General features: G+C 32.2%; 2 protein-coding genes across 4 annotated transcripts; both read right to left on the bottom strand.

Annotated features, from left to right (window-relative positions):
• Positions 1–42: 42 nt before the first annotated feature.
• Positions 43–25,837, bottom strand: LOC140751536 (NADH-cytochrome b5 reductase 2). Of its 3 annotated transcripts, XM_073085435.1 has the most exons (14): positions 25,649–25,837; positions 20,278–20,412; positions 18,882–19,032; positions 18,516–18,637; positions 14,844–14,928; positions 14,060–14,304; positions 13,246–13,458; positions 12,795–12,964; positions 11,873–12,057; positions 3,518–3,734; positions 2,740–2,858; positions 1,573–1,777; positions 811–1,005; positions 43–339 (listed from the first exon to the last, which is right to left on the bottom strand). In XM_073085435.1, the coding sequence occupies exons 1-14, from the start codon at positions 25,684–25,686 to the stop codon at positions 167–169; spliced, it is 2,253 nt and encodes a 750-aa protein (XP_072941536.1). In that variant the 5' UTR covers positions 25,687–25,837; the 3' UTR covers positions 43–166. The 3 variants fall into 3 exon arrangements, with proteins under 3 accessions (XP_072941536.1, XP_072941534.1, XP_072941533.1); XM_073085433.1 differs by lacking the exons at positions 11,873–12,057; positions 12,795–12,964; positions 13,246–13,458; ... (4 more) ...; positions 20,278–20,412; positions 25,649–25,837 and adding an exon at positions 4,619–4,919; XM_073085432.1 differs by lacking the exons at positions 11,873–12,057; positions 12,795–12,964; positions 13,246–13,458; ... (4 more) ...; positions 20,278–20,412; positions 25,649–25,837 and adding an exon at positions 4,013–4,376.
• On the bottom strand, positions 6,106–8,037 carry LOC140751535 (uncharacterized). The gene is made up of 2 exons (XM_073085431.1): positions 7,525–8,037; positions 6,106–7,426 (listed from the first exon to the last, which is right to left on the bottom strand). The coding sequence occupies exons 1-2, from the start codon at positions 7,644–7,646 to the stop codon at positions 6,142–6,144; spliced, it is 1,407 nt and encodes a 468-aa protein (XP_072941532.1). The 5' UTR covers positions 7,647–8,037; the 3' UTR covers positions 6,106–6,141.
• Positions 25,838–26,139: the final 302 nt, after the last annotated feature.

The following is a 26,139-nucleotide window of genomic DNA, read 5'->3' as shown; positions in this document are numbered from 1 at the left end:
ATATAGTAGTAATTTTGTCTATGGCATAAATAAGTAATAACATTCAAAATTTATAAAAACATTTATTGTCTACATCTATGAATACTACAACCTTTGTACATATAACAGTACCTATAAAATATATTTGCTATGAAAATAAATGATTTTTATTTGGTTCTTCTTAATATTAGTAGGCAAAACGTAGATTTTCCTTGAAGCCCAGTTTGTCTAAAGCAGGCGTGCATGCAAAGTTTATCATTGGCGGCGGGCCACACATTAGCACTAACACGTCATCCGCAGGAGGAAAAAGATGGTCATTAATCATTTCATCGTTTATAAAACCTTTGCTGTATTTCCAGTCTGAAAAAAATAAATTGTATATTAACACCAAGATAAATAAATCTCCGTCCGATATTTATTACAATTTCCGAAAACATGTTTCTTTTATTATTTAATGCGAATTTATTCTAAAGGGGCTCTTATTATGATAAACTACTGACTCAAAAGTAAGGAATTAAATAGGCTTCTAATATAATTATAATAATAATAATAATGTTAAAAATTGTGTCTAGCATTAAGAGTCCAAATGGTTACTTTGTCTTATTAATTATACACTACGAATTTATCACAGGAAAGCTCATTTGGCAAAGGGAGATCTCGGCTCCCACGTCACTATGTCTGAGGAGTGGCCATGCTCCATTAGTCTCAATTCGGAGCTTTTTCATTTGCAAGACATTAGAAAACTTTGATAACATGATTCAGAATACTAGTAGTGCCATCTATTGACGACTCGCAGAAAGTAGCAATACAAATTGGTTTAATAAATTTTACCTTCATTTGGTCTATCAAGTGTGTACCACACTTTGAACTGACAGGGGTAGTCTTTTTGGAATTTTTCAAGTTCATCCCTCAACAGAATATCTTCTTCGGTCTGGTTGGCAAATAACAATCTCATTTCCGTTTGATCATCCGCTTCGTTGCATATATGTCTGACTAGTTGTAGCATTGGCGCGATGCCAGTACCACCTGTAAATAAATAGATAAAGGTTACTGACACCACCCACGACAACAAAGTAAATTAATTACAGACCGCTGACAGCATAGTCCATTGGTCTTGGTTAACCGACTCATCCAGCTTTGTTATTTATTTCTAGACCCGCCAAAACAAATCACAATACAACCTAAGTATCTTTAAACACTGTGTATAATTAATTAGCAACAGCATTTGAAAGCAGATCTGTTTCACCTTCAGTAGCCAGAATGAGTAACTGTCTAGTCTAGATTATTTTAAATTAGCTTCAGTTCTAAGAATATTTTTTAGAACACTGGTATTTTGTAATGAAATTGCAGATAACAGCAAATAACTAAATAAGCAGACTTTGGTAACAATTACTTGTAGAATATAGTACAAACAAGGTATTAGAATAAGTAGTGATAGTAACTAGTAAGTACAATACAAGAGAATACATTACAATACAGTAAACATTAAACTTACATCTACAAATATTACTCGTACTTTCCCATACAGGATAAATTAAATTTCAAATATTTACAAAAAGCAGGGTATTTAAAAATGAATGTCGACATACATACCAGCAATCATGTTCAATTTCTTGGCAATAATCTCAACAGGTGGGTCTTTCCTTAGCTTCTTTATCAAGAATTTTCCATTCTCGGCATACTGTAGCCTTCCAGAAGGTCCTCTTACATCTATTGTGTCCCCAATCTTCATGTTATTGAGGTATTGAGACATTTTGCCACCGTCGGGGAACTTGGGGTGGACATCTTTGAAGTATACCTACAACACAATTGTTAATCATAAATAAACATATAACTCTATTAACCTATTTGGAAAAGAGATTACAGGCATTGTCACAAATGACTCAGCATATCGAATTATTTTAATGTTTAAGTATAATTTGTAAAATGTTATATACCTATCATATGGGTAACTAATTATTATAACTATGTAGATATATGATATATGACGATATATCAATAGTATCGGCAGAGTTATCATTTGATAAGATGTTGGTATTTTTATGAGATATAGAAAATATGATAAAAGCAGGATACAAATTATATTAGCTATCTGAGAAATGATATAATGTAACGGAATGTGAATGTATGTGTCACTGTTTCAAGTTATCTAAGGATATGATCATCATCAACCTATTACTGTCCCACTGCTGGGCACGGGTCTCCTATCAGAATGGGGAGGATTAGGCCATAGTCCACCTCGCTGGCCAAGTACGTATTGGTAGACTTCACACACCTTTGAGATTTTTTTTTTATAAATCTCTCACGTATGCAGGTTTCCTCACGATGTTTTCTTCACCGTTTAGCAAGTGATAATTAATTTCTAATATAATCATACATGAATATCATGAATCATCATACATTTCAGAATAAAATTAAATTACCAGTGCAGATTTATTTGAATTTATTTTTATTTCTAATAAGTTATAATTTCTAGTATCACTACAGTCACATATAGTAGCACTACTGTAACCTGTTTAGAAGGTTATGGAAAATTATATATCTTTTATGCTTAAGTTATTTCAAGTAAGTCTCTTTCATCATGCATTTTAAGCAGTGCTCCCATCATATTTTAATTTAGAAGCATGCCTATAAGCAGCATGGACCGCTAAACATCAAGGCAGATTTGTTTCCTACTTCTATCATCTAAAAAGCTTTAATAGATAATTTTGGAAGGAAAAAGTAATATCATATTTTTCTAAATAAAAAACATCAACATACCTTAATAACCAATTCCACATAACCCTTTTCATTGTCACTTGACACTGGAGTGTATGATCTAATTACAAGATCATCATCAAGTTTTACAGATAAGTGAATGTGTTGACCAATTGGTAACCCTGGAACGAAAATAACAAATCATGTATTACAAAACATGTCAGCGTAGAGCACGCAGTCTACTTATATTTGAGTTTAAAAGAAAGAAAGAAATTTCTGTTACATCTGTAAGGTGATATGAAGCTGGTACCCACCCCTGGTGGTACAGAGGTACCACTCCCATACCTATTTTTGCCATAAAAACAATCTACTTTGAGGGGTGTGGTAAAGGAGATATAGATAGGAGATAAGGTGTTCTAGGTCCTCAAGGGAAGCAATAAATCTGTAGTCATTACGTTTTTATCTTATATGGGGTAGATTACAATAAGTTCTTGGCAACGGCTAGCCGTTACGAGTTAATTCTTCTGATGTTTGTAATACTTGCTACTATCAATATGCATGTCTCTATATATATAATAATCTGATTGTTCAATGTTACACTGGTAATTAACAGCAGTACTTAGACAATATGTTATCATACACAAAGTTTGTAATGAAAAAACAAAATTCACACATAAAATTAGAGAATATTAGAGACAACCGAGTCTTATCATATTTGTTTTAATCTTTGACCTTTGATAAAATAAACAAAAAATTATGTAAGTATTCTTGAGAAGTTATTTACATTTATGACAGTAATACGGGAAATAATAATGTTAAATATTCTTTAGAGGATAATTACCTAATACATGTTCAGAAGATGGCAATCCATACCGGAATCTTCTGGTATCATGGCTTATTTCTTCTCTTTCTATAAGGGGTAATGGATACTTTACGTTGGGGTCAACTAGGGTAATTAGTGTTTTGCGTTTTGGTTTGGATTTCTTACCCCAAAGACAGTTAACAAGTAAAGTTGCTAATACTACTACACTACTTACTCCTATAACTACTGGGAATACCTGAAAGCATTATAAGGTTTATTACATGCACAATAATTGGTATATAAAGTTAGGTTCATCTTGTTCTTAGCAAAAGTACAAAAAATTGTCTATAAACATATAGTTTGTAGGTATCTCATCATCATAATTATATAAATAACTATATAAATAATAAGATATTAAAATGATAAACTTTAATGGAGTTTTAGGTGACAAATTTGTTATGGTAAGTTATGTCCACTTTAGTCATGGTTAGTAAAAGAAAGATTGACATAAAAAGTGCTGAGTAAGATACATACAGGTCCTTTTTCAAAAAAGTCAAATAAGGCCACTTGGAGGTTATTCATATTGTCACTGATAAAACGCACTTAGTATAAAAGTAGGTATTACACTCGCAGTGCTCGACCGATAGGGAAATGAGGAAGACGAGAGATTTGATTACAAGTATAATTATACAGCTTATACAATAATTATCAAGCGAGATAGGAGTTTAACGTCAAAGTTAATGCGAAACACGAGACCAACGACCAACACTACCTCACTTAGTATTACGAATACCGAACGAAACCACTTACTGATTCGGCTGAATTGTAATGTACGAGTGTACTACACAAAAAACGAAGCTACAAGTAACTAACCATTTTAATGAGTGCGGTCAGCTGCTTATGCTTGAAAATTCGAATTAACACTAAATATTAGAAATAAAATTACTTACCTGATCCACTTGATCGAATTTTATCAGATAATTCAGATATCGAAATGATAAATCGGCACTCCTAACCAATAAACTTTTACGACAATATTATGACACATGTTTACGACATATTTCAAATTGTGTGATTAATTACGAATGTCTCATTAATTCTAATGTTTAATTCATGAATGTATCGTATTCGTATACTTACAATTTTTGGATTCAATTTCACTGAAACATTCATTTTGGTTAATGTTACCAAATTGTATTATCACTTGTAATGGATTAACAACTTGTTATTTTATATCTTATATACACGTATGTAAAACTTCATTTTAATTCAATAAACTATAGACAAACCGATTTACCGAATAACTGGAACAGCTGTTACACAACAATGTAATTGTAAACCATTCAAGAATGAATGAAATGAAACAGATGTTTGTATTAAACGCTGAACCGTGTTCTCTCAGTGAGTTTGTACTGCGCAGACGCGAAAGTCGCGAATCCGAATAGGAATTGGATGCCTTAGTTCTAAAAGTCATTAAGTCCATTTTCTTTGTTTTGAGATGAGATCATTTAAAGTGTAAAAAAAAATGTTTTAAGAAAATGGCCGCATAAATAAATTTGGAAAAAAATGAAACAATCGTTTATGGGGTAGGCTTTAATATGGTGTTCTTAAAAAAAAAACATTATTATTATTATTATCAGTATTAAATACTTAAAAAACAGGACTTATCGCAAAATTAGTGGAGTTAGGGACTTCTTATGAAAATTCTTTGGAATTAGTGACATATTATCTTAACCTTAATAAAGAACAAAAAATCAATCAATAACAAAACTATAAACTTCTTCTTATTATTAGCATTAACTGTTAATTTTAACACAATATAACCTTCCTTCTTATCTTCTCATTAAATTTAAAATCACGTTTAATCATATCGAACACAGTTTTATTATTATATTATTGTCTTTATTCATAAATTTCTTCTTGTGTATCGTTATTTTCAAAATCCTGTTCTCTTCCTGAAGAAGTAGCTTCTAACAGTATGTCATCATAAATGAGTCGTTTTTCAACGGGAACATACTCAAGCAGTTTCTTGATATCCTGAAGTTTTGCTGGTTTTAATGGTAACATCCCTTGGTAACAGTTACTGAGATCTTCGATGATCTTGCCACCCATGCCAACACGATACAATGTCATCTTCTTAAAATTTTGACCTGTCATCGAGGTAGCAAATTCAGGGTGTCGGAATCTTTGAAAGCGTACATTTCGGCATACAGCTATTCCATTTTTATTGATGGCTTAATATGAGCATCATACAGGTTCTTGTAATTCTTAATTTTTAAGACGCGATCTTCAAGATTTTCCTCATCCCTTAGATTCTTTTCTAGAAAGAGAACTTGGAATTTATTTGTATTGCGTGAGTTTTCTATCAGATCTACGTAATAGCCAGGCGTGTAAACCTTTTCTGTTTTAATACGCTTTCTTTCTATGAGTGCAAAGTCGCGATCTATTGGCATTATGCTATGTCCAGGAATCGGATAAGAAATTGAAACTTTTTGAAATATATTATTTGCACATAATTGGTCCAGGAAAGTGAATAGATAGCGATTTTTGTTTTGGCTAAAACAATTATGACAAAACAACTCCAAGTGAGTGTGCTCTGGAAGTTTGTTGTGCGCGATGTAGTCAGCCAAAGCTGTTAAGACTTCATTTGGCCCTTTTTGTCCTTAATTTTCAGTATATAAATACATGGAAGCTATGTTGTCTGAAAGATTGTGAATACCGAAATTATGTAACCACAATTGACGTGAATAATATTCTATAGAAACATTTGTTACAGGTAATGGCAAATTCTTCTGGTAATCAAAACAAAGTGATAACTTATCGTTTTTCTTGTCAGCTTCAGTTTTTGTGATTGTTTTCAAAAACACTTCAGCCTTTCTCAAATGAAGTTCTTTTTCCATCTTCAAAGAATTAACATGTTTCATGTCTTTGTTCATAGTCGCAAAATCTATCTGAACTTTTAATTTTTCACATGTCGCGCAAATGTCTTTTCTAGGCTGTCCGAAAGCAATATTAAAATCTTTATTGAAGATTTCATTGAACTTGCTGTACTTAATGTTTATTTCAGGGTTATCACCTTTGAACTTTCTGTGTAACTCAGCAACAGATAGATTTGAATCAATGTATTTTTTATGTTTATTAGATTCTCTAGAGTAGTGTGATTCTCTAGCTGGAATACTTTCAATAAAATCGTGTACTTTTTTTATAACATCTTGGCTATAAGTAGAATGACTTTGCCTTCCTCTCAAGTCAGTGATGTCTTTTTCTTTATGCTGTACTTTGCGCTGAAGCCTTTCCCTTTTTATACCGTGTATCGCTAAGAAAGCTTGCTGACATAACACTACAACTCTTTTTTTCAGACTAACATGATACTTAAAAACCTTTCGTGGCCTTGCTTTTGTTGGAGATTTTGTTGGGCGAAATCTAAGAGGGTTAGTTTCTTGAAGGCAACCTTGCAAATATACGTTTTGATTCGTGTGCGAAGACAAACCAATAAATTTGTTGAAAATACTATCAGCCTCTTTTTCTGACAGCTTTTCTTTACACTTGCACCGACATTTTGGTATTTCGCGCCTAACATGGTTTTTGACGTTCTTTTTCTTGGTCAAATTTTTCTTCCAACTTTCTGGCCTAGATGTTCTTTTTTTCCCACGCTTTTTTATTATGTTTACTTCTATATCGTTCGTTTCATCTATTTCTTCAACCTCATTAAACTCACCAGTTATTTCATTTAAAATTTTCCTCCTTTTAGTAGGCTCAATAGTTCGAAATTCAATATCTGAAACGTCATTTTCATCATAAACTTCTATTTCTTCATTATCACCTTCACTATATGATACAATTTCTCCCGTTTCTTCATTCAACTTGACTCGTTTTTTATTATTTATTTTTCTGACACCATTTTCAACATCATTAATTTGATTTGTCAAATTCGTAGCACTCTGTGAACTTATAAAATAAATTATTGAAGAATATGTCCAGATTCGTAAATTTATAATATGCGGGTAGTTCTAAAATTATTACGGGTATTATACCAATACACTTACCTGTTTCCTGTATGAACGCTGGCAGAGGTCGTGATACGCTTATAAGTCGTGATCGCATTTTCATTTTCTGGAGTCCATTCACTACCAGAGGAATCACCGTCGTATATACCACAATCGTACATAAGTCTGAAATAAAAAGACTAGTAATTATTATTCTATTAATATTTCATTTATTCTAACCAAATCGAGCACAAATTGAAAAAAATACTTACCGTTCCAGTTTATCCTCTGACATTCTCCAATTTTACACTTTATTTCGTTTTCTTCTTCAATTTTTAAGTTTAAAACAGTTTTCGCAAACTAATCTTTTCCAACATTCAAATCAGTGAGAATAAACGACCGCCTGTGTGACCAGGATATAGTTTAAAAATACATGGATTTAGTGACTTATCACATAAAATTTGAATTTAGTGACTTTTTGAATTCAGTTTAGAGGATTTAGTGATTTTAGGAATTGGAAAAAAACATCTTAGCGACATTTAATTAAAAAAAGGATGAGACCAACTCATAGACAAAAAAAAAAGTTTTTTTTTGAACTGGTAAACTCAATATCGATAAAAATGGACTTAGTGACTTTTAGAACTAAGGCATCCAATTATATTTTAGCTTCAGTCACACATTGACGTTGACGCAAAAATAGAATATGAGAATAATTTTCTAATAGAGTCACAGAGTAGAATCACAAGTAGAATACTAAATATTATAATCTGTGGTACTTCTTAACATTTAAAAAAAGTACTTATCGTAATTCCCTATTTTATTGTTTTTTTTTTCTTATAACAAAGAACTACAAAGTAGGTATTTGCGTTAAACATAGATTAGTACTAATCTATGGCGTTAAACTTCGATCACGCGTTAAACGATAAAATTCCTAACATAGGTACGAGCCACGTGATGTAAATATTTATATTAAACTCTATAACTTTATTTATATTTTTTAAATAGAATAAAAGCATAATAATAATGAAAACGTAAATGATATTTAAATACATAAATAAATTAATCATTTATTTATGTATTGCATTATTATTATGATTAGTATTTCAGTATAATACTATTCATGTTATAGTATTTATATTATAGTGAGTAAATTAAAACATGAATAATAATAAAATTGTAGAAGATACAATAATTTTATTTTAATTCATTTACTTATATATTATAATTGTATATTTTTAAAGATTCTGGCATAAAAGTATTTAAATAGAAAAAAATAGTAAATGGAACATAAGAAAAAACAATTGAATTATTTATACGTACCTACTGCGCAGTTAGTTGATCTTATATTATTTATTTAAAATTTATGTCGAGTGGTTTTACAATAATCTTCTTATGTTCTAGGTAATCACAATTCAGAGATATTTTGTGACAAAATCGGGATTTATTCGATGACTTAATGCAATAATAGAAACATAAAATAAGTAAGTAACATACTCTTTCTTCTAGAAAAAACACCCATAGATTGTTGTAAATACGTCTGTTCAGTTTTAAGGACTATTTCTTTTTACTATTTTTTTTCACGTGATATACCTTCTAGTTCAGTATTCAGTAATCACTAGGTAATCACATATCATGGACGGCAGTAAGATGTAGCTCAATTTTATCGAAGGATTATTTCAATCAAAACAGTGGTTAAAAAAAAACCATAAAATGGGCTTCTTAGTTGGGTTCGATGTCAGCCACGCATCTCTGATTTGTCATAGTTATATCCGTATCAGAAATTATTTATCACTTGTTAAAAATGAAAGAAATATAATGAAACCTGAAAAGGGTGTGAAGTCTATCAATTCATACTTGGCTAGGGCGGTGAAATAGGGCATAAACCCCTTTCATTCTTAGATGTAGGTAACACTTTCATCGTCGAAAATGTTTGGGTGCCTATTTCACTTAGGAGTAATAAAACAAAACATGTTTACTTTTATATTTACTTTTTTATTATCATCATAGAAATATGTAAGTACTTTATCAAAAAATCCTATATTATTTCTGTGTACAATTACCTTATAACAACAGCCTATCTAAGAATATTTTTTGTATCATCGTGGAACACAAGTGATCTTTACAAAAATATACAGTAATAATAAAATAGCCATAGAATAATATTCGATTTTAAAATACTGATTGAATAATTAAAATATTGGATATCGTGTTAGACATAATGAAAATATTTTAAATTAGGAGTTTTCCATACCTACTAATCTATGTCCATACCAGTAATAAGTTTATAAAATATTTTATAGTTAAATAATAAAGTTACAAGTAATTAATTTAGAAAATCAAAAACCCGACTGCACCAGAAAGGCTGAAGTAGAATTTCCAAAAGCAGTGAAATAGGCATTTCATTATTTTTATCCAGAAAGCCAAATATAAAGTTTCATAGTAGGTGTCTGCTTCAAAAACAAAACATGTTCAAACAATATTATCCTATTTTATCCTCGTAGTGTTCATTTACGCTATATAAAGAACCTATGTGTAAAATTCCAGCACGCTTAAGTTCAGCGGTTTCCCTTTGCGTTGATCTCTGGCACAGCAATTCACTCATTTAGTCAGACAGTCATCTCGATGTGTATATACGAGTATATATGTACTAGCTGACCCGGCAAACGTTGTGTTGCCATATAAATAAAAAAATGTTGAGGATGAAAAACCCTTATCACTTAGGTGTAAAAAAAAAATAGATAGTGGCCGATTCTCAGACCTACTGAATATGTATATAAAATTGGGTGAAAATCGGTGAAGCCGTTTCGGAGGAATACGGTAACTAACACGAGAATTTTATATATAAGATATATTATATAATGTATGTGTAATCTCCTCTTAATTTCCTTTATTTTGACACCCTACTCGATAGATTAACTTTTTTTAAAACGTGTTACTATTTCGCGAAAAAATTCACCATTTACGGTCTATAAAATATATAACTTCAGTAAATCAAAGTTTCGGTCATTATTTCACCTCGTTAGAGGTAGCATTTCATTATTTTTATCCAACAAGCCTGATAAAAAATGTCATAGTGTTTGCTTCAAAATTGACGATTGTTCAAATGAACTTTTAACCCTTATTTTACCCTCTACGGGGTTGATTTTTCGGAGGGGGATAAATAAGAGCGTCCTTGTTCCTATCCAGAAAGCCAAATACAAAATTTTATAGTAGTTGCTTCAAAATTAAAGGATTTCAAAAAAACTGTTTTCCCCTATTTTACCCTCTTAAGGGTAGAATTTCCAAAAGGCCTTTCTTAGTACTTATTCAAGCTATATAGAGAACCTGTGTGCAAAATTTCAGAACTGTAAGGTCCTTGGTTTAGGCTGTACGTTGATTTCTGAAAAATGAAAAAGTCATTTAGTTAGTCTGTCAGTCAGTCACCTTACTGTTTTATATATATACAAATATGTTTTTATAATCTCCGTTTAATTTCCTTCCATTTGATACCCTACTCGATAGGTTCGGTTAACTTTTTTTTTTAAATGTGTTACTATTTCGCGCCAAAAATCCGCCATTTTGATTTTTTTTACTAACACCTATCTAAGGACACTCGGGTCATTGAGACAAATATAATGACACTTTAACTGTTGAAATTCATCCAGCCGTTTGTTAGATCGGATCAAATAAAGAAAGACAAACATACAAGATACGCGCGAAAAACATAACCCTTCCTTGGCAGTCGGGTAATAAAATAGTTAGGTATATTCTGTTTAAGAACTAGCAATGATCACATTGAAATACTTTATTTTTTTATTTAAACGTGGTTTGTACAATAATGTCCAATACAGGTGTATGGCAGAAGGGCGATACGATTGAAGGGCTTCGGGCTCAATCTCTGGCCAGAAAATATGAATAAGGAATTTAGATTTTTATTTTTGGACTTTTGCGTACTTGCCTTTGAATATATAGCACCACAGACCTGTATTTGTTTTTTAGATATAGGTCTGTGGTTTTGTATATAGCACCATAGCACTATATATTAGGAATCCTATATTCAATGTACATCTTCATATAACACACCGTTAGAATTACAATGAAATAAATGCAAACGCAATTGACAAAAATACATTTGAATTAGGAGCGTTGCTTCAATACCATTTTAGTGCAAATTTGCAGCTACTTCCATATAGCGTAATTTAAGACTACAGGGACCGTTGCATTGAATAGTTTCGAAAATTTTAGTGCTATTTGTACGAGTACAAAAGTCTGTTTGAGGATATTTTGCACTTGCCACCGTAACTCTAAACGTGCGATATATTTTTTACAATAAAGATTATCACTGAAGTCCTATTTATCACATCGTTATCACTTATTCGCTAGTCCTGATAATTTCTCTAATACTTTGCATCACTCCCGTTATGAGCACGAACATGCCAAATATGACGAGTGTGAGATCCTTGATAAGTATGTAGTTGTACTTCCCGAGGTCTCTTTCCCAACGGAAGACAAGTTCCATTAGACTGGGTGCTATGAGACCCAGAAACGAGTAGAAGAATGCCCCTTCCAGGCCGATGACTTGCTCCAATTTAGGTAATGTTGCAGCGGCCGTTACTGAAAGTTAAAAATGTTTAGTATATTTTGATAGATATGCTTAATACTGTTTTATGTGCCTTATTTAATTATCGTTATAAGTAAGTCCAATAATATCAATTGGTTCAATATGTTAAACTCTTCATATTTAACCCATTATTGTTCCTCTGCTGGGTTGGCAGGAGTCATCTCATAATGAGAAGGATAAGGGACATAGTTCACCGTGCTAGTCAATTTCGGATTAATGGTTAACATTAATATTATTTGTTAATTTTTAAAAACCTGATATTGGGTTTATAATATGAATCTAGACACGATTTCGATTGCCTTTCAAATCAAGACAATCTTTATATATATATTTCTTATGTGTATGTCACTGAACTCCTCCTAAACGACTGGATTGATTTTGATGAAATTTATTGTGTGTGTTCAAGGGGACTTGAGAATGGTTTAGATTCACAATTTAGTCCGTGGGAAAAGGTTTTTTTAAATTAATTTTTAATTCGTAAGTAGTTGTTGATTTTGGAATGTTTCACATTGGATTGCGGGCGAAGCCGCGGGCACCACTAGTAGTTTAATAAATTAGTCAAACAACGTTTTAAGAAAAGATTTGATTTTGATTTTGTTCGAAAACAATGTGTGCAATAGTGGCAATTATTTTTCAGTTGTAAGACACATAATATAAATTAGATTTATTATCATATGAATAAATAAAACTCCTTAGCCAGTGTTTTTAATAGCAAATTAGTAATTTTTACCTGTGAGTACTGCAAATACTGCTCGCATAATAGCCTGAGCTATGTTATGGTACTTCTGTGACACGTATTGCTTCATGTTACGCCAAACTATTTCCATGGGTACGTAGAATTGAAGCGTGTAAGTGAAGAAAATTGCGAAGACAATAAATATTTTCGCCATCAATGCAGGTCTGAAAAATATTAATTAGTATAAATTGTTTTAGAATGATTTAAATAATAGGTAAGTCTAAAGATGACACGTTGCAAGACATGTGATAATAATACAATTTTTCCTTAATACTACAATTTTTATTTAATATCACAATGTTGCAATGAGTCTGTCGGCATTACATGGAAAACAAGTGGGAAATAATATTATAATATCAATTTCAAGCGCCACTGATTCGTGTCTTCAGGGGGAGTAACGTATTTCCGTCAAACCTTTAGGTATATTATAAAAAGGTGAACTCACATCTCCTCAGTTGGCAAATTCAGCGTAATACTTCCTAGAGCATCATCTCCATAACGTATATATCCTAAGAAGCCCATAATCATGTACAAAAGAATGACGATTGCCATCGTAATGTTCAGCACTCCAGGGCAGCCTAAAAAGTGCTGGGGCTTTGCCATTGTGTTTTCTACTGGTAGCACGACGCCGATGCCTTCCATTGCGAATATAACTGTACTGAAATATTAAGAAATCAACTGTCGTTAAGAGGTTTTTCCGCACGAACTTAACAAATCTACAATTTAGTGAAACGTTAAGGTCTACATCTTATACTCGTATATAAAATTCTCGTGTCACAGTGTAAGTTACCGTACTCCTCCGAAACGGCTCTACCGATTTTCACCAAATTTTATATGCATATTCAGTAGGTCTGAGAATCGGGTTCTATCTATTTTTCATACCTCTAAGTGATGAGGGTTGTTCACCTTTAACATATTTTTATATATATGGCAACATAACGTTTCCCGGTCAGCTAGTATCAATATATAAAGAATCATCGCTACGAAATAATCTTGAAAACCATTTATTGATACATATTGTTTTTTGTGTCATCGAGGACTTTAAATATAAGTCATAATAATATAGTCTCCTGTATAAAAAATGTCGGTACAATCGGTTGAAGTCATGCCAAATATTCTTGTTACATTTTAAAACCTAAAGCACGTTTAACACGATTGAATAACGAGACAAACGTTACATAAGATAAAAATTAGTTCTCTTTAATGACTCATCGTGTTTACATTTTATACGCTGAACTATTTAAAGCCTGATGACTTACCCAATAAACAAAGGTAATCTTCCTACGTCTATTGCCATTGGTCTTGAATCCAGGTCTGGGAACTCCTGGCATATGTAGTATAAGCATATAAGGAATGTAAGAACCAGCAAAATATTGGCAAATCCAGAAAACGGTGCGAGATACTTCAAGTTTTTAATCTGAGTGAAAATTAGTATTGGCACCAGAAATATCAAGAAAAACATGTTTTGACTGATTCCGTTATCTTTGTAGTAGTGGGTCACGATCTGAAACATAAAAATTAATTACAGTGAAAATATTGTAGGTAAATGTCAAAGTAACTGATTGCCTCATCCCCTGGTATATTTATAAATAACCTATCAAAGAAAATATAAGAAGACCCATTGCCTTTCTTTGTTGGAGACCTTCTTTTTGCATCTTTATTGAATAACCATGGCTTGTCATGGCGTTCCCAGAATACCTCTGAGGACGTTCGCTTTACATTTTAGAATATGTACGCGCTAAAGAGGAGAGCATAAACCGTGTTTCAAATAGAACTAAAGACTACGTGAACTAAATTTAGCTAATTTATGTTTTAAGATATCTTTCGATCGTTTTATGAAACGAGTAAGACATAGATGAATATCATTGACCGATTAAATTTGGTTATGTGATTATATCGTAGATAGTGTGCGGATTAGTAGACTACGCGCCACGTCTTGATACCTTCCTCACTATGTAAAATATGTAATGCTTATACTTAAGTAAAGTTGTGTGTGTATTGAGTAATATATGATTAGGTAATATTGCCAAACATTTAAAATACCTGTTCCACGGATTGTACAAGCAGGATGACATACACCGCACAGGCGCCAAGAATGGTTAACGCCATCGCCCAGTCTATAAATATCCTGAAACACGTGTAAAAGTTTTTACTGTACATTGTAATGGTGAAAATAGAACACACTGAAAAATAATATGTGAGCCTTTTTTTTGTATATGTTCTGTTGTAGTAGAACAACGTATATACTATATCCTGCCTCGTGAGTTCTAATGGGGGATTTCATATATATGACTTGTTCAATTTTTCTCAGGCTGTTAGTTACGGATTTGATTAGTAACGGATCTATTAGTTACAACTTCACGAGTGGATGAAGCAGGAATATCGGAATTTAGCTGTTACTCTTGTTTGCCCCGTGATATGGCAAGTACACAAGCGAAACAGGCCTGTCTGGAAAATTTGAGTTGCAGAGTACCGCATCAAATCGCGGTCCTATGATGCTCTAATCAAGCGGGTGTAGAGAATAATACAATCATCACAGAGGAAAAGAAACATCCAACCTCTTGTACGTTTTTTTCTACTTTGAAATAGTTATTGAATATGCAGAATGAATTTTTTAACACATTCGTGACTTTTATCGTTTTTCTGCAGAAAGTGTGAGTATAGTCTATGTAACGACGATACGGTTGTTGAATTTTATGAATTTTGGTTGCATGTTATGCCGGTTTTCTCGAGAAAGATTCACTGAACGCCAACAATAGTTTTTGTTTAGCAAGCAACTAATTGCAAGATTGATAAAGAATGTAGGTATAAGTAGAGTCAAAATATCAATAATGAGCTATGGCGTTATGAGGATAACAGGATAGTCTTAACAATGTCTTATATTAGAACATGTAATATAGGCCATTCTATTAACTATAGGTATGTCATTGATTTTATGTATTTTTGATAGCGCTGATAGCGCCTTATTAAACAATCTGTCGAGAGTTGTACATAATATTAATGAATATATTTAATAAATTCATTCATTTAGGCTGTAGTGTCTTATAGATTATTTGTTAGCATCCTGGCTTTATCTTTTCGATTTTTAGATGATATATTTTAAATGATTAAATCACTATCGATATCAATAAATCTTGTACAGTAATTTCTTGTGGCAATAACATAATTTTATTTTATAAAAATAAGTATTATACAAGTTAAAATGCCACTATAGCGGCAATGTAGGTAGATTAACTTTAGTAAAGAGATAAAATAATCCATTTTAACATTTACAAGTAGTTCTATATAATGACCTGTAGCCAAGCGGAAAATCACAGTATTACATACGTAAATCCTATAGGAAAGTAATTAGCGTCTGTCGGTAATTGGCACAGTACAGAATAATAAATGTCGCCTCATGTATTCTTACATAAAAAACAGGAGCTATATTTTTGCTGGCACATAGAAGTAATACGTAGGTACATACAGTGTCAAACTACAGTAAGGTAGGAATGCTGAAGTAAACGTTTGAAATTCTCACAACTCAAAAAGTTATATTTTGTATGATTAAAAATGGTTAAAAATTAGCCAAGTGCGAACAAACTTGCAAACGTAGCACGACGAAGTATTTAAAATACGAGTAGTATATTTAATATTTGTTTTTATAGCAGCTATGTATAGCTATTAGGGTCCAAGAGATAAAGCCCAGTGACGGACAGGCAGGCGGCAGCGGAGGCTTAGTAAGGGTCCCATTAGTACTATTTGGTACCCCAAAATCTTAAGTTTAAATTCATTATTACGTATTCTTATGGCGCCACAAATTATGTTAGTTTTCTATAACGTCATACAAGAATGTGGGATGTATTCAACAGCAAATCATTTTACTGTCTACTGTGGACACAATGGGGCCAACGTCCTCGCACATGTTGGCTCGCGGCCGCCCCACTTCCAAAAGTTCGCCCACTGGGCCAAGTTCAGAGATTTGTACATCTGGCATAACACCGATTCTTAAGTTATCGTACAGCCAATGCTATATTTATCCATTGAGATCATCTTAATAAAATGAACAACTTTATGCGAACACAGCAAAAAAAAAATACATACTAGTACAGTAACTTAAGTTTTGAAATATTTCAAATTTAATTATTTACTTACTTATAATACAAGTGAGAAATAATATGTAGAGCTTTTGTAGAGTTAATTAGAATATGTTACCAATATTTTTTATTATCGATATCAATATGTGTAGTCTTTTATCAAAAGGTAAAGATTAGCACGTATTTGTAATCAGCGACGTAATTTAGGCCATGAACGCCTTTGGAACGATTTTATATTCGCGCCTCCCGAGACTTCCATCAAATTCAAATATTGGTTGGGTACAAAACAAATACAGGTCTGTGGTTGGCGACTAGGCGACTATAGTCATAGATAGTCTGTGTTAATGACCTTTTCATTTCGCCGATTTATGTCAAAAACAACGAGATGCCTTTTTTTTGCATGGAGGGTCCTTTTTTCTTGTGTGGATCGGAAAATGTGCCGTCATGAATGAGTGCTCCTGACAGCCGCCCATCGGGCCAATCCTTAGCTTATGACGCTGTTTGCAAGCTATGTATCTAAGTTAACTTATATACTCATTGGACGTAGGTACCGAATGGTTATACCTATTTTATAAAATCTTAAGAGCAGCACGTACATAAAAACAAATCCGATATTTGGAGCTACGCTAGGAATATAATTATATCAGTTAAAACTAGATTTTGATTGTCTATTGTTTTCTACGATAAGATAAATTTGTAACATATTTTTAAGATTTCTGACGCACGCATAGGTACATAGTACACGTACCATGGTACAACACATTGACTAATCGGTTTTACATCTGAGTAGGTATTTAGATAATGAAATCCTATTAATCACAGATTGCACATTAGTGTTTGTACATGATAAGGCATTAAATAAATGACGAAAAGGCTGTCTGCGTGTATGAACGTCATTCGATTATATAATAAATATATAGTTCTACTGGCTACTATTATTACTTACTATAACCAGTTTATAATTTAAATGAAAATTTATCTTTTCCTCTTTGATAATATCGATGAAAATATAATATTTTGTAAAAAAAATCAGCATAACAATTTTCCTCTATAATTATCTTTTAAAATGTATTTGAAAAGCTGCGGGCAGTATCACGCGGAAGGATCTTGTATTGGCGTAGCGCTTAGATAAATATTGAATAACTAAATTGCAGGTATGTAGAGAACCTGTTGTTTATACATATTATGCAAATAATCAGAAAAATACCTCATATATTAAATTATATTTATTTACTATCGTATTAGGTATTTTATAGGCAATAATTTTATTATACATAGATGAATGTAGTGTCAAAACCTGTTCATATAAATTATATTAAAGGAATTTTATCTATGTATTTAACGATGCTACTTCTATAGTAATATTAATATTACTATAAAGTCTTGGCTTACTTTTACGCAAAAATGTTACTTAATAGACGAGTATGTAAGGTTTTCCAAATTATTTTTTATTTGTAACCGACACGAAGTATTACAACTCCAATTTTTGAGTTTGATTACGTTGATGACGTAGGCGATGAGTAACTACTTGTCATCAGATTACCTGCATGGTTATTTTCTACTTTTAGTTTAATGGTACATGTGCAAGCATTACGTAATGTGAGTTAAATAACTTTAGGAATATACAGATATTAATTACCTTACTCCTTTAGACGAGCTCCTCAAACACGCCGGTCCAGTAGCTACCACAGCCTCGGCAGTTTCCGCATAACCAAGTGATGGCACTTTTGTGACCCTGGATACATCTTGTGAAGTTTTAACCTGTAAAGAATAGGCAGTACAAATTAGATCTGCAATTAGTATATATAGTTATAGGTACATTGTAGGTATATTATTATTAGTAGGGCAGGGTAGAAACAGCGTAAATTTACGACGAATAAATTTACACACAAAATACGCAGGGAATAATTCCGTTAAACAACAATTAGTAAGTATAAACGAACCGAATTTAACGTAGTGCTACTTTGTAATTTTTTTCTTTGCTGCGAAATTAATGAATACTTACCAGTACATAAACACAGTGAGTGCAAATGTAACCCAAAATAATGGTTCCGAATATGCCGACTATGGTACCAGCATTCTTGAAGGCAGCCGGCATCGCAAGAATTCCAGAACCAAGGGATGACTTCAAAAGGTTCGCAAACGATCTTAAATCTCTGAAATAAATCAGATTCATTAGAAAATAGTTGTAATATGTTGTTACGATCTTACATCGGTAAAATACATATCTTTATATATATATTTCTTATGGGCGTGTGTATGTCACTGAACTCCTCCTAAACGACTGGACTGATTTTGATGAAATTTGTTGTGTGTGTTCAAGGGGACTCGAGAATGGTTTAGATTCACAATTTAGTCCATGGGAAAAAGTTTTTTTAACTAATTTTTAATTCGTAAGTAGTTATAGACACGGAAACTATGCATTTGATCAAGTGATGATCTTTAGCAAAGTTGTTGTCCAAGAGCCCACGAAGGTTTGGGAGTTGGTAAGACCAATTTTCGACAGATGGCACCACTGTCATTCCAATGCAGGTACAAATTTTCATATTATGTCTTTAAAATGCGGGCGAAGCCGCGGGCACCACTAGTTTGCTATAAAATAGTTACTTTACATTTGTACATTTTGTGTACTAATGGTATTTTAGGTGTTCCTGTTTGTCATTTTGAGAAATTATGGAAGGAAAAACCACATGATTTTGTTACATAACCTTATGGTTAAAAGTAAAATTTAAAGGTAGGAATCCTATTGTATTTGAAGTAGGCCATTAATCTAATGGGTGTTCAGTAACCGCATAACATCGATTACATATTGTATAGTTCTTTTATTATTCAGTCACGAATTTTGTAATACCTTCAACAATATTTATGTTAATGCAGTTTCCACCTGGCTATAGACAACCATAATACAACTATTCTGCAGATGCTAATGTGACAAGATATTATCTGTTTTGCCTTTTAAGTGGGACTTGTTTCCATATAAGATGAAACAGCTATTGATGATACCTTTATACTAGGAATGAATCATCCATTACGAATAAATGCCTTAATCCACTCGTTAAGGTGGATAAGAAGACTTTAACCAGCTTTTGGAAAAAAAATGTTAAGAACTGTCAATCATATAGGTTTTCTTAAGATTTTCTTCCTTCATCACTCAAGTATGTACTAATGAATGTCTACATTGCACAAAAGTTGAAAAGATTAGACGTGTGTGTTTGCGATTTGAACTCCCGCGTGGCATGAGGAGTCGAAGTTCATACCATGTTGTTTGGATAGGTTGTCATTTTATTCTACCACACCATCACAAAAACCTTTTAGATACAAGTGGAGTGACGAATTGCTCCATAATGTAAGACTTTCCAATCAACATTTCATGGTATCTCCATAAGTAATTAAATACTTACGAATTCGGGTGTTCTAGCTTTCGGTTTTGAAACGGGTCATAAGAATTTTCTTCCACGTCATTTTCTTTACATTTCGTATTTATTGTGCTGATAGATATCGTTGAAGGATAAACTCCATTTTCCGTTATGACCGCACTGGAAATAAAATAGGAAAAGTGTTAGGAAAATTCATTTTAGTACCATGAATATTACAGCCGGATATGCCGGATATCTAACCCATGTTTATCAAGAGACCCGTATCAAGAGACAAGAGAAGATATATTTATGAATTATATATGTACGCCGTCGGACAAAGTAGGTAATTCCCTGTTAATTATGATAATAAAAACTTTTTTTTATATTTTGCTCGCGTTTTGCGGCAGTTCATTCGTAAGAGTTACAAAGCATTTAATTTATTTATTGAATAAAGGATGTAATTAGCAATTAAAGATTCATACGTCGTTGCAATTAATCCTTGCCTTGATTATTTATGGTAAACATTTTGTTTACAGTACTTATACCATACGATTTATATTAAGTATACAACATTAACGTCGTATTAAATATTCTGTATTTAATTTTAAAATGTGAAGGTTTCTTAATATTTCTTTATTAGGAACTCGTAATTTTCTTTTTTTTTCTTTTAATTTTACGAGGTACGTAATAACAAACACTCACATGAATTAAATTTATATGTAATCGTATGAGTAGGCTATCTAAGATTACTGTGCGAGATCCCTTATATTTATATTAACTCAATGACGGGCGTTATATGGATTTTAAGATTGTGTACTTAACAAATAAGTCTGGTATATAAAGTAATAAATGATAAGATGATAAAGGATTCAGATGAGAAAGATATTTTATTTATAGTACTCAACTATAAGGCACCATTAATTTAGAATTTGCATGTAATGTTTGTATTTAAACAGGTAAATCGTATTCAATGTCATACGAGTATTTAGATTCAACACAATAGTAAAATTGTATGTTTTAAACGTAATCAATTTATATTAAAAGGAGGCTTACACGACATTAGATAATACTTTCAATAGACCTGCTGCGGCGATAGATTGTGGGAATATTACTTATCTACTAAGTTAATTCTCATTTGTCGTTGTAAATTGATTTTTTACGTTATTGGGTTACCTAAGGTACATTAATTCGTCGTATATTAGTTTTGTACAAAAAATGCTGTGACAAACCAACTTTTTTCAATCGATGTAAAAATCACCAAGACACATTATTTTCGGTCGGTGAATGAAGTCGGTCAATCGCCGCAGCTGAATTTAATCTGAGAGATTGGACTTTGTTCAATTCCCAAACCAATATACCGAAAGTATCTACACTGATTATTCTCTTCTTTTTTAGGTTGACAATTGAACTAAATGTAGAATCGTATACTTACTTACTAGTTTGTAGTTCACAACATTTATTCAACTTATTGACTATCACCAATTGGGTTGACATACAAAAAGTCGGTTAATGGAAAATGTTATTAACCTCAGCGGAATTTGTATCTACATATTATATTAATCCTAAAAGTTAAAGGTCAAATGGAATTGTTTGAGGATATTCAGAAAACTTTAAAAAATAATATCGGATTATAACGCCCGAGATTAATTGCATATGGTATAGAGAGGACGCTGTCAAGAGTTTTATAAAAAATGCTTTACTGACTTTGTCTCGGATTCATTGAAATTTTACACATAGAACATTTTATTATGCCATGTATGAAGATTTTCCGTCTCATGTCAAGTTTATTATTAAGTAATACAAAATTAATTTCTTATACCTTGATTTCGTATGAAAGATTTGTATGTGCTGTGGGTATGTGATTCGTTTCAACCTCTTTTATTTAGCCATGGTAATTGATATAAGTACACTTAATTAAAGTTGTAAGTAATAAGTTTGTAAGTAATAGAAGATATTTGAAGTTTTCCTTGACATAATAGTTGCATAAGAAGAGACATTATTTCGCTCTATCGCTATGTTTAACATTTAAAACACCTCAAAAATAACATTTCGGTGACATACTTCCCCGGCCCTGAGAAACAGTAAGGTATCTTATCTTTTACAAGCTTTTATTGTATTTATTAACAAAACGTCTTTATACTATAAGAGTACGTATTAAATAAGTAAAATTACTTTTATGATGTTTTGGATCCAATTTATATCTTCAGATATTGAACGTATCGTGTCAGACAAAATCTTTTTTGTTTTTACAACATGTAATAGAACATCTTCGTACAAATTGTAAAGAACGATAAATACGATTTTGGTCTGGTACGGACGCGGGCATGTCGGTAGATATAAATGTTCACGTGGAAGGTCTGAAACACTTACATACATTCAGGTTGTGTAGCCCTGAAGTCATGCCATGTCGTTTTGTTCAAAACGACGTGCCATGTAAAAAACACTACGCGGTGACACATCGCGGTGATATGCACGGCACAACGTATTGCATACGATCTCGTTGGAATTCGAAGATAAATTAACATAGATAGGTTCGTCTCCGGATGGAGATATTGACCGCTCTACATGTGTTCTTCTCTTGCTGACATTAAGATAATGCTTGTGAAAGTCTACATACTACACAATAACACTACAGAAAACTAGTCCCATTGGATTCCATAGGGTTTGCATCATCAGTTTTCACGACAAACCGTCGTGCAATATATCACTTCATGACGTCTTAATGTGTCACGACGCGACGTCGTATCGTATGTATGTGTTTTAGCCTTTGTCACGTGAAACACGTGCTGTATGAATGATTGAATACTATTTAAACCGCAACCGACAAATTCGTCTGTTGATTGAGATTTGTCCCAATGACCCTGGCCTTCGTTCTTACTTATGATTGAATCGTATAACTTTTGATTTTTATATTGCTTCGCGATACGATTTTTGATTCATATTTTGTTATAATACTATCGTGTACCTACTGTACGTATGGTACCATGGTCGTGTATGATACAATGATTACAATATATTCGATTACAACTGAGCCTTTTCCTTGTTGAGTTTTTATATTTTCTAACGATGTATGTCTAGTAAAGTTCAAGTCGTTAAACTCCTGTTTCATTTAGGCATGCCTCGTTCTTTTTAATATGATACACTTGACTATTTATGTTTTAACTGTTTTTAATGAAATTTAATATAAGGTAATTATTTCTTCTTTTGGTTAGTAGTTATTAATAAGATTTAGTATTACCTATCAATGAATTTACCAATTTTGGAAAACGTATTATTATGGACTTTCGATAACTAAAACTTGTGTGTTCAACACATAAAATTAATTATTAATTAGTGTTATTTAGGTGAACACTACTTATTATTAGTTAACTATATTTATAGCACTCTGTGACCTAAACCCGCATTTTAGCCACGCATTTCTGTGTCCAAAGTAGCCGATTTTTACACCATACGAATATTAATACACTACCCTCACAGTTGAAAAAAATAAACATAGCTATGAACGTTTCATACTTTTAAATGCCATTTAAAAATTAAAAGTGAGTAATGAGTATTTTGTTTAAAGCTATAATTATTTTAATATTTTATTTTGGACGTATTTATAAATGTTTTTGCCATTGTGTACATACTAAGCAATAGCATCACTATAAGACTAACTATTGGGCTTTATCGAATTTTATTGTTTGTTTTGACTATGTTTGTTTTATTTTCGCTACACACCATAGTAGGAGATATTTAAATTAGGAATCGTTATCAAAATTAGCCATAATACTACTCCAGTAGAATCTCCACTAAGCGACCTATTTGTTGTCGTATTTGTGGCATTCGGATTATCGAAAATTTTGATAATTGAGTTTATGAAGAAAAGCTATTTAAACCGATTTAGGAAGGTGATGTTTTTCGACTATATGTTTGTTACGTATGTATTTTTCATTCTTTGGCAAACTCAAACGACTTCATTAATTTTGATACATGATGTGTCGCTGAATTCGTCTAAATTGTGGCGATAACATAGGTTATATTTTTAGCAATCGGGTTTTTGTTTTTTATAGTAACTATTTTGTTGCGATTTGGCGACTTTCCGGAATTTAAATGCACAAGTCACACAAAATGTGGCTGATCTGTAAGGGTTATTACAAAGTTACTAGTTCACGTTTCACAATCCGAACAATCGCGAATATTTATAACTAAGGTCCGGATAATCGATTTTCTACTGTATCACTAGTATTAGTTATGTATTAGTACATTATGTGATTGCTTATCATATGTTTTTTTTTAATACGCCTGTATGTAGCCTAAATGGCTTGATAGATTTCGACGTATGTGTGGTGTTAGATTTGTCTTTATCACAAGTGCAGAATAATTACTAAATTTTCTATATTTCAATGGTTTTGGTTGTGTCACATTTTTATTGCTTTTTCAGTTCATAATTTTTAGTTTGAATTATTTATAAGTTTCAAAATAATTATCATATTTTTTTATATTTCTTCACAAGTATAAGCGGGTTTATATCACACGAGCTATAAAATAGTATACGATACTTGTGACAAAAGTAGCCTATTATCTGCACGGCGTTTAGCACCCTCGCTGCGCTCGGGCGCTAACTTCACGCCGTGCAAAAATAGGCTACTTTGGCCACGCGTATCGTAATGTACTATATTAGAAGCATTTTGAAGATAATTTTGTAAGTTCCTTGATTAGCGCTAAGGTATGTAGGTATTTATTAAGAGAATTCTAGCCACTAAACAACATGATTCTGTAAACTTGTACCTAATACGTAGTACCTACTCCTACATGATCTGTAAATAGTCTTAGTGCGTAGTATTTAGGGTTTGTAAATACATAAAATGTCTCTAAAAGGTATCACTTTTGTATGTAATTATTAATTTATTTACTTTATTTGTGTTCATTTCATGTTTCATTATGTATTTAGTTACACTTAACACTTGACTTAAAGTCCTTTATGATTTTCTTGTAATACCACAATATCCTAATATATTGTATGTTAAAAGTCTACCAAGACCACAATGTTTGAACGGTCTAACGCACGTGGATCAATTCCTTTTATTTTCTTAAGTGATTTTATTGGCATCAACGACTATCGAACTCTACATTTTAATTCACCACCGAAGTTTGATTTACGCCTTTAAAAATATTACCCAAATTAAAATAAGCACCATACTATCAAACACCATAAACGCTTAGTTTAAGTACTTAAAAGTTGAAATGTTGTTAGCCTTCGGTCATGGAAAGATTATCTTGTTGGTTGATGAGTTTTGAGTGACATCATAAACGTAGGTTGATTCGTTCAAAATATAAATAAAAATCTTAAAAAGTCGTTAAAAGCACAATTATGTTTTGCAAAAAAATGAAAAATGTTTTTAGAGTTAAAATTTTCAAAACTGTCTTCACTTACGTCGAACTGAACTCCTTCATGTTATAACTGTTAGACATGACCACACCGCGTACGCTTTGACCGTATATTAATCACGTAATGTTGTGTACGTTCATTTGTTTATTTGTTTTTTATACCCTTGGTATGTTTACGCGCGCGACATCTTTCTTGGTGAGCGGTGGCGCATACAATGGCCGTCTGCCGGTTCTTAGTGTGCAATCTGCAATCTTTATAAATAAGACACTCGTGGCCGTCATAGAAACTGTTTTGGCAACTGCATCTCAAAGGTCCAATCTGGTGCGGATCGTGGAATTCCGAGACGTGTTTTATTATCACAAAATTATAGTGAGAACTACTCTGGCATAGCTTCTGCACTGAAAGTTATTTTGATTAGAAAATTTAGAATACTGTATTATTGTACTACTTATATCTAATTTCTTGTTCTTGTCATGTAACGAAAGATATATTAATTAAGATAAAGGTAGATCCTTTTATTATAATATAAATACCTA

Source organism: Epargyreus clarus, unplaced genomic scaffold (genome assembly GCF_041222505.1).
Source record: "Epargyreus clarus isolate Ecla_fem2 unplaced genomic scaffold, WU_Ecla_fem_2.2 ptg000023l, whole genome shotgun sequence".
Lineage (NCBI taxonomy): Eukaryota > Metazoa > Arthropoda > Insecta > Lepidoptera > Hesperiidae > Epargyreus > Epargyreus clarus.
This window is presented reverse-complemented; position numbering and strand designations above follow the sequence as displayed.